The sequence below is a fragment of the Amblyomma americanum genome, chromosome 1 (genome assembly GCF_052857255.1).
Source record: "Amblyomma americanum isolate KBUSLIRL-KWMA chromosome 1, ASM5285725v1, whole genome shotgun sequence".
In the NCBI taxonomy this organism is placed as follows: domain Eukaryota; kingdom Metazoa; phylum Arthropoda; class Arachnida; order Ixodida; family Ixodidae; genus Amblyomma; species Amblyomma americanum.
This window is the reverse complement of record NC_135497.1, coordinates 367,578,451-367,588,279: the sequence shown is the minus strand read 5'-3', so window position 1 is coordinate 367,588,279 and position 9,829 is coordinate 367,578,451. Positions and strand designations below refer to the sequence as shown.

Below are 9,829 nucleotides of genomic sequence, written 5' to 3'. Positions count from 1 at the left end.
TGAAGAAATGAGACGTAAAGTGTAGGGGACAAAAAGTTAATTATTCAGTACAGAACGCTGCATGTCGCTAAATCTCACAGCATCGCTGACGCATCTCGCGCTACCTTTTTACGTGGTCGATTTTGACTTAGTTTACTCCTTGCTCTGGTAGTGCAACTGCCGTAAGCTTCTACGGTCTCGGCATTGACGCTCCTTGCGCTATTCCTTTACGTGGTCGACCTCGGCCCCGCTTGACTCCTCCTTGCAGCGGCGTTCCCTCTGTTGTGTTACGCGGTCGTACCTGTGACACAGTTCTGTCTGCCCTTAAGCGTGGCCGTCCTGGGCCCCGCTTGAATCCTTATTTACCCTCCGTCGCGCCCAACGGCTTGCATCTGTGGCGCCTGAGCCTAGTGACGTCCTCCACACCAGCCCCGCATCGTGGGCAGTTCAGCTGATACCGGCGGGAGTGTATGACCTCCTCGTGCCTCCTTGCATGGACGCGTTCCCTCAACCTCTTGCCACACTGGCTGCACTCGTAGGGCTTCTCTCCACTGTAGATCATCATATGAACCTTGAGATTGTCTGGCCGGGAGAACCTCTTCTGACACAATTAGCACAAGTAGTCACGCCTGTCAAGGTGGGTATGCTCGTGCTTGAGGATATCAGCCCTGCGTACATGAAGGGTAAGGAAATGCAGAATTACCACACGACTACGAAAATCTTCTCCGGATGCAGACACCTACAGCATAGCATGTATCATGTTACCCTTACCGGTACCGTACCATAGTACCTAGAGCCCGCGCAGCCACTGCACATTCGCACATTAACCTGACGGTGCCAGGTGGCACCAGGTACCCGGCAGCTGCACGTGCACATGCAGCATCAGGGCCAATCAGCGCGCGCTCACCGGCGGTTGGATGTCTTCCGTTACTTCGGTAACGAAAACGCGGTACACGGTAGGCTAAAGGTGTCTAGTTATGTGTGCACATCTCTTTCAAGGTTATGATTTCGCCAAGGACGATCGCACCTTCCATCTATATCCCTGTCGCTGCTGTTAGGCGCATCTTTACCTTTTTCTGACTCAGCTCTTCCGCATAAGTGAACGTCTCACGCTTACTTTCTTTCCGCTCCTGTTGACATTTCCTTCTTATGTCCTCGCTAAGGAAACCTCAATTGACCCGTACTTCATTTGTAATGTGAGTGACTCAGCATTAATGCTTGATAATCAGGCTTATTGAGGAGCGTCTGAGCACCACTGCTCAGTTCAGCTCTGCAAGTATTGAAACACGCACGCGCAAAGTCACACTCAAATCTTTAGCGTCCATAAAGGTCAGCGCTTATGAGGGGCTGGCCACGAGGCGACCAGAATTGCTGGGTGGCTCGTCCACTTGCGCCAGTCCTCGAGAGAGGCCGCTACCAAAAGCATCAGCGGGGCCATTTCCTACACTGGACATTCGCTCAATTCTGACACCGCAGCAGCGGCTTCAGACTGCCGATTTCTACACAGGGGAGGCAGCAAATAACGGCCGCGGTTATAACAAACACTGAACCATTACGAATGTATGTGGCGCTACCGTAATCGTCTGTATAACAAGAGTGGCACTGCATCTCAGATATAACGAACGACTGCGGCCGTGCAGCTCTGTTAGGTCGAATAAGGATTAGCCGTGAACTCGACCACTGTATTAAAACTCGCACCTTCCGCGACCGCAGATCGCGAATAACACCACCCAGCCCCGGTTACATTGCTCTGAAGAGAACATCGGGACCCAGAAAAGTAACAAAAGGGAGCGTTAAAACTACGCAACGTCGCCGGTGAGGCGCGCCGACGGGTTAAAGCATACAACGGTGATCACTGGCTAAGGGTGCCCCGATGGGGCACACCTCTAAACTGCAAGTGAGATTAGAGCGGGGTCGGAGATCAACTAAACGTAGCGATTAGAGAAGTTTGAATAGCAGTAACCTGACATGCCTGGCTTGTCCATCCGATCACGTGGCCATCGTCACCAGCCCAATCTGCTCTCCCCAATCTGCGCTGCCACCGTGTGTAGACAACGCCCAGGCAGGCTGTGCAGTTGATACGTTCTGCGCGTTCTTGCGCTAGCTTGATGGCCGCATGGACCCAGGCATGGCAGATGACTGTGACGCACGTGGTGTTTGTGGCAACGTGTCGTTATTGGGCAGATGGCCGGCGCGGGTGACTTCGTTAACGCCGACATCACTGAGCCACGAACGATGAAGCAATGTAAGCAATGTACGAGAACTCTCAGACTGCCAGTAACATTATGAAGACCACGACGAGGAGGCGTTTCTATTTCCACCTACCTTGAACGCTTACCTCAATTAGTTATGTCGCATCTCTAAAGCAGTTTGGGGGCGGCAATTATTCTCGGCGGGGAGCACATGACCACCGTGGACTGCTTGGAAGAACACCTTAATAGGGCTTTTCAAGTATCAGACTCCCATTACTCCTTAACTCACTTTTACAAATATATTTATTGTTTTTCTGATTTTAAAATTTGGGTGTAATATTAGTAGTTCACTTACAACGAACATCGAATACATCAAATGCTATCAATGCGACCGTCAGGCTCGTTTGGATTGTAATCGTTAGCTAGCTGGAAAAAAGCGGGCAGTGTTTTCTGATGAAAAATGAACACGAAGCCCACAACACAAGCGCGAAGAGACACATTCGAGTACGCTACTTTCACTAGTCATGCTGATGACTGTGTCGTGCTGTGTCCAAAATGGCGTCATTCAAGCATTCATTGTTTATTTGTACCGCGATTTCACGATTTGTGCTGTTTTAACACAATTACGGCATGAAAAGGTGGCTCGTGAGCAGAAAGGCTAATTCACTAGTTAACTAGGCACGATGGCATCAAGCACAGAACCGCAATATAAAACGGTTTAAAGCCTACTTTCGACTGCTCGCGTAGATGCACTTCGTCTAGTGGCGGATTCCCTCCGTGCTATTCCAGTGTTTCCGCCGGGTATGCATTTCCATGTTGTAGTGCGTAGTGAAGAGGTCGCTGCACTTCTCACAGGCTTGAAGCAGGCTGTGCAAAGGAATGATATTGACGTCCTCTGAAAAAGAGCCGAGCAGTGGGAGGAGCGAATTAGCACATGTAGTGTTAAGGACTGCCTAGAGAATACAGTGTTCTTCATGTGTAGCGTGGAAGAGAGGAAAAAGCCAGCAATTGTACTTTTTACATCAGTTCCTTTGTATCAATTAGGTGCATTATAGTTTACTTAGGATAGTAATAGATTAGTATATCAAATTGATTATTTTGCCTATTCGCGATTCAAAAGCAGCGCGATGGACCTGCGCAGATCAGTCAATATGTAATATAATCATTAAATATAAAAAGAGTGCCTTTACTGGAAGCGCTATCGAAAGGCTTCGCATCGGTATACACAAATTAAGTGAGTATTTCTCTCACATTGCTGAGTTCTTTTTCATGCAGTAAGAATAAATACTTAAAAAGCAACCATCCATTCACTTTTATCCAAAATTTTACATCCCTGCTTATTAGCCAATGTTTCACTGTTCCTTCACTTTTCGCAAAGATGTCCTTGCACAGAAAGGTCCGCTATCCCTGCTGACATTCAAAGTGTTGAAAATCAGGCATGATCGAATTAGCTTTGACTTAAAGAGGGAATGGAGGAAGCTAGTGGAGGGCAAGTCCATTACCGAGTTAGCGTAAAGATGGAAATTAGAGTAATTCAACACATCGCTGAAGAGCCAATATTCAGTTTAACTGAGCAAGGCGATCTTAATTTGCACACAATGACCGATAATCTGACAGCTGTCTTTACGGAGTGCGCAGTAGAAGCAGGCGGTAGGACGGTTCGACAGGATACCGGCAGGCTATCTCAGGAGACAAAAGATCTGATTAAGAAGCACCAAACTATGAGGAACCTAACCCGACAAACAGAACAGAACAAGCAGAGCTACCGAAGATAACAAGCGCAAAGTAACTGACATAACGAAGTTTAATATGGAGACATTCGCGCATGCTCTTAAGAACGGAGGGAGCCTAAAAGGGGTGAATATTGAACGCATTATTGCTAACGTCCACACCTGCAATCAAACTCTCAGCTCTTTAAACCGTTTAATATACTCAGAGTTATTGAGCCATACAGGTTTTGGTTAACACGAGAATATTATATTAATCAAAATCACGGAAGCAATATCCTTACCGACTTTGCCAGAAAACGCTTAGCCGATTCAGAACACCACCAGGTCTGCCGTGTTCATCCACTGAATATCTATTATTTTGTGTAGCATGTGATATGGGCTCAATTAGTGCAGTGTGATGTGTTTATTTCAATAAGTTTAATGTTTGTACTACTTGCTACTGTTTCTTTTTTAATGCTGTATATTTTGCTTTATACTGAATGAGCTAGCTGCGTCCTAGGACATTGCTTTTAGTACTTTTTTCGCTGCTGCCACAGTATGATAATTGAAGCCAAGGGCAACTCAAGCTGTGCTTGAATGGCTTTTCTCTTGGCTCGTTTTTCACTTTATAGTCAGAAAAAATAAAGAAAGAATGAATGAAGAATGAAAGAGAACAGGAGGACAATGACATTATCAACATGAATAAGATATTTAAAGTAGCCGAAGAGTTCAATACAAATCTATGTAGTAGCAAATGTAATCCAAACGTCAATGAGAGAGACCATAGCCCACACTATTGCGTCTCCCTGCCAGCAACGAAAGAGGAAGTAAAGAAAGCCTTAAGAACAATGGGAAGGGGAAAAGCAGCTGTGGAGGATCAGGTAACAGCAGATCTGTTAAAGGCCGGAAAGGATATCATGCTAGAAAAACTAGCCCCCTGTACATGCTGTCTTATGACCTGGACCATACCAGAAGAAAACTTTGTCTTAAATCATAAAAAAGGAGAAGCCAAGGTCTTGAAAAATTGCATGCAAATCGGCTTACTCTCCGTTGCCTGCAAGATATTTACTAAGGTAATCGCTATTAGAGTCAGGACAACCTTAGACTTCAATAAACCAGAAGGTCATAAAGACAGGCTTTCCTAAAGGATACGCGACAATGATACACCACAATATTTCAGATTCAGGCTATCAAGCAGATGAAAGAAAAATGTGCAGAATACAATAAGCACCTATATATAGCTTTAGTTGATTATGGGAACTCATTTGAGTCAGTGGAAATCTGACAGTGAAACAGGCATTGCGGATTCATGGTTTAGAAGAGCCTTATATAAAAATACTGAAAGCTATATAGAGCAAAATGGCATCCCTCTGGGACCGTTGGTATGATTCCATCTTTGGGCCAACGTGAACTTTCGGTCGCACCAACGTAGACAGACACATTGAAACACGGAACAATATAGCTACAATAGTCCTCCATAAAGCCATCAAGAATATACCAATAAGGAAGGGCGTCAGGCAGGTCGACCGATCTCGCCAATGATAGCCCCCGCCCTGTCTGCAGGAGGTATTTCGAGGCATGAATGGGGAACAGTTGGGGATAAGAGTTCATAGAGAATACTAAACAATCCGTGATTCGCTGATGATATCACCTTGTTGAGTCACTCTAGAGGTGAACTCCAAATCATGATCAATAAGTGACACAGGCTGAGCAGAACGGTGGGTCTAAAAAATAACATTGAAAAACCAAAGTAATATTCAACAGACTAACGGCCGAGCAGGAGAAGTGCAGTTAACAATTGGCAGCGAGGTGCTGGAAGTGGAAAAGGTATACGTCCACTTAGAACAAGTAGTCAAAGATGATTGGGATCATGAGAGGGAAATAACTAAAAGTTTAAGAATGGGGTGGAGTGCATATGGCAAGTTCTCTCAGATCATGAATGGCAGTTTGCCAATATTCCTGAAAAGAAAAGTGTACAACAGGTGTATCTTACCGGTACTCACCTACGGGGCACAAACACGGAGGCTAACGAAAAAGTTTCAACTTAAGTAAAGGATAACCCAGTGAGCCATGGCTAGGAAAATGACACGTGCAACGTTGAGAAACCGGAAGCGGGCAGAGTGGGAGAGGGAACGAACGCGCGTTATTGATATCCTAGTCGAAATCAAGAGAAAGAAATGGGCTTGGTCAGGGCATGCAATGCGAAGGCAAGATAACTGCCGGTCCTTAAGGGTAACTGAGTGAATTTCAAGAGAATGCAAACGTAGCAGGGGGCGGCAGAAATTTCGGTGAGCGGATGAGATCAAGAAGTTTGCAGGTATAGGCTGGATGCAGCTGGCAAATGGCAGGGTTAATTGGAGAGACATGAGAGAGGCCTTTGCCCTGCACTGTGAGTAGTAAGGCTGATGATGATGATGAATCAGGCATGTTCGCAGCTTGCATGCGCTCTCAACCGATTATTATCGACCAGCTAAGATGTGCAGGATAAATTTCTCCTCACCTCTTTTCAACGTCCCTGGTCCTCTTGGGTTCCCGAGCAAACTCTTGGCGAACGACGTTGAATATCCAACGAGCAGTTCTTCGTCGGGCCCGACGTTCCTTAGTGTGCGGTAGTAGATGTCTCCGTTGAAGAGCAAGGCCACGAGGTTTTGTCTGCGCATGCTTGGCGAGTAGTTCACGTCGTTCATCCAGTGATTTCGCTGTTGCGGTCGGCCTTCCACCACGAACAAATCTCCACATCGGCGCACCTGCGCAACGCAAATTCTTTCGCTACAGTGCTCGTGTCAAGCAACGGACGCAAAAAAACGTGGCGTAAATTTAAGCGTCCGGAAAAGGGCCACTATTTCGTGTTTTGATCTTATACCTCTGTCCAATGGGCATTCGAAGGCCCTCGAACCGACAACTCAACCCAGTTAAGGCCACTGCGCGCTGTTACATGGACGGTTTCTGTGGCTATCGAGACACGGTAAGCGTGCCGTGTACCCTGTTACCGTTACCGAAGTACCAGAAGCCCGTCCACAGACTGCGAGCACGCGCGGTTCGGCCCGAATGCTGCAGTCACGCGCGCAGCCTGCTGGGTACCTTGCGCCATCTGTCGCCGTCAGGGTGATTTGAGCATGCGCATTGGCTTCGCGTGGGCTCCCGGTACAAGTCATGGAGCAGTATAGGACTCTGGATAACTCTGGAGCGGTGGCTGTGTGCACTCTCGGACACGGTCACATGCAGCAATGCGTATTGAAATAAAATCAGAACAGTAACATTTTTGAAAATATGAAACTAATTTAATATATACCTTATTTTGACGATGATTATGATAATGACGATAGTAACATTTTATGGCGCAAAGGCTCTTGAGGCCGAATGTTGCGTATGAAACAAGTGATTTGGTCTACTGACAAATTATTTTGCGGATAAAAGATGACTTCTCGGGCTACCAAACACTGCCGCACGCATAGTGCTATTGTCAGCGATATATAACAACCAACACCAGCTTTCTAAAAAGTGCATGAATGCTACTGCATTCAGGTTGTCCATGAAAATTAAGTTCATTTCAAGGCTAATTATTATTCCTGCAACGAATAAATATTTCTTTTTTAACCTTGTAGCTTTGCATTCATCTTACGCTGAAGCTACCTGCTTGGCCTGTGAGTGCGACTCTTGTACGGTGCGACTCTTGAAGGAAAATAAAAAGACCGCTAGTGATGGATTTCGTGACTCAGCGTTGTCCCATGGTTTTGTCTCATGTTTTGCGTGCCAATAAATATTGGCAAAATAGTGAGGCACTGACAGCCATAGATGAACTTCGTTATACATTTTTCTGTTTTTCAAGTAACGTTATAATAACGCGGCCTGTCAGTATTATACTATGAAGTTAGAAAGAGCGCATGTTGTTTGAATCCTCAATATGCGGTTTGCAACTGTTATCATCCGCTGCAATCTTTCCCTCTCACACAACAATAATAATAATAATATTAATTGAATTTGGGGGAAAGGAAGTGGCGCAGTATCTGTCTCATATATCATTGGACACCTGAACCGCGCCATAAGAGAAGGGGAAAGGAGGAATTGAAAGAAGAAAGGATGAAACAGGTGCCGTAGTGGAGGGCTCCGGGATAATTTCGACCACCTGGGAATCTTTAACGTGCACTGACTTCGCACAGCACACGGGCGCCTTAGCGTTTTTCCTCCATAAAAACGCAGCCGCCGCGGTCGGGTTCGAACCCGGGAACTCCGGATCAATTGTCGAGCGCCCTAACCACTGAGCCACCGCGGCGGGTGATTAGTACGTATTTCAGCATAATCTGTCCCCACGAAAAGAACTCAAATCGAATGCACTTGCAAGTAAGTGAAAGAGTGACAATGCGAGTAGCATGGTGCCAGTACAGCCCAACTGTTTCGAACGTTGTCCATAGGAGCATTTACAACCTCAGTCTCAGTTTTCTAAGCATTGGCCGGACAAACTAACCGGCCAGGTGCAGCCGCCATTTTCGATGCAGTCCACCTTGACTCCGTGATACGGGCCGATGTGCAGTCCCTTGGGCAGCGCCTTCAACGTGAAGACTCCCACCGGGACTCCCTTGACTGTGGACTTGCCCGAGGCCAGGAACTCGAACATGGTCTTACCGACGAGACTGGCGTCTTCCGATATCACCTGCGTACGTTATTCCGCCGTGTTCACCAGGCGCTCTACAGTAAACTCTGGGTGCACATACACGTCAAATTTTGCAGCATGAGCTGTTATTGCTAGTACTGCAGTGTTTGGCGCCGTAATCACCGTCGTCATCCCGGCGCAAGTTTGCGATTAAGTGACCGGTAGGGCCCAAAAAGAATGTGCGCGTGAAAACGGGTTCACTCGTCAGCCCGCTAGAAGAGCGAAGTTGGCGTTTCTGAAGTGCAGTGCATATAAAACCGACTGAAGCTTGTGCCCACCAAAAAGGCACGAAACCGTGTACACGGCGTGGAGAATAAGTGATATATAACACATATATTTGATGGGAACTGTGATTTGGCGGATGATTTGACACGCACATAAAATAATGCATTTGCGGGATGAGTATCGCGTTCAAGCAGGTATCGCCATGTTTTTAAAATATACTGGACGTTTTTTTAAACTCATTTACATCACCGACTTACATCATGAGATTTACATATTAATCCGATTTACATCATTCATATCACGAAAATCAATCAAATACATTCGAACACCTTTACAGTGAAACTGTTTATAGCGAAATAACGAATATAACGAAGCAATGACGATTTAAGTTGGAAGTTCAGTCAACAAGGGCTGCTATAAAGTAACTATGGCTATAACGAAGAAACTGCCGGGCCCCTTCAATTTCGTTACAACGAGGTTTAACTGTATGCCTCAAGAAAACCTTTGCCTACGATAAAAAAAGAAGGCATCGGAGTAGTGTGTTACCAAATTCTGCGAGCAGAGCTATATTTGGTAAATGCAAAGACATTCTTGCCAGTTAGGATAGGGAACGGATGAAACTCTGGGGACGCTTAGGCCACCTCTAAAGCTTTAAAGCCACATCTTATACTGCAAGTTATTCGAGTGTTTGCGTGAGTTTCTTTGAAATTGTTCATCAAGCACCAAATTCAGAGTGCTGGCTGCTGCAGCCATGCTCACAACATGGTGGCCACAATGCAATAACGTCACAACGTCACGTGACCATATCTCAGCCAATCAACAATTTTATGACATCTTTGACGGATTCTACTCCTTAAGTAAACACTAACGCCCTCCCATTGATATTTGGCCGCATATACTCCCTCAGCTAACGAATGCCGTCATCCGCGGTGCGGTGCCAGTGCTTTAGAGCTTGATTATTTCATTGTGGGCCGCGATTGCGCCTTTTAGAAATAAAGAGCACCGGCCAAAGCACGCCAAGAAAGGTATTGTAAACGTCCGTGTAAGCTTCACTTACCTCCCTCTCCACGTCG

The 9,829-nt window shown here is 46.2% G+C and overlaps 1 protein-coding gene across 1 annotated transcript; it reads right to left on the bottom strand.

Moving 5' to 3' along the window:
- Window positions 1-337: 337 nt before the first annotated feature.
- LOC144121993 (PR domain zinc finger protein 14-like) lies at window positions 338-8,495 on the bottom strand. The gene is made up of 4 exons (XM_077655484.1): window positions 8,346-8,495; window positions 6,381-6,627; window positions 762-841; window positions 338-577 (listed from the first exon to the last, which is right to left on the bottom strand). The coding sequence occupies exons 1-4, from the start codon at window positions 8,493-8,495 to the stop codon at window positions 338-340; spliced, it is 717 nt and encodes a 238-aa protein (XP_077511610.1).
- Between the last annotated feature and the right edge of the window lie 1,334 nt (window positions 8,496-9,829).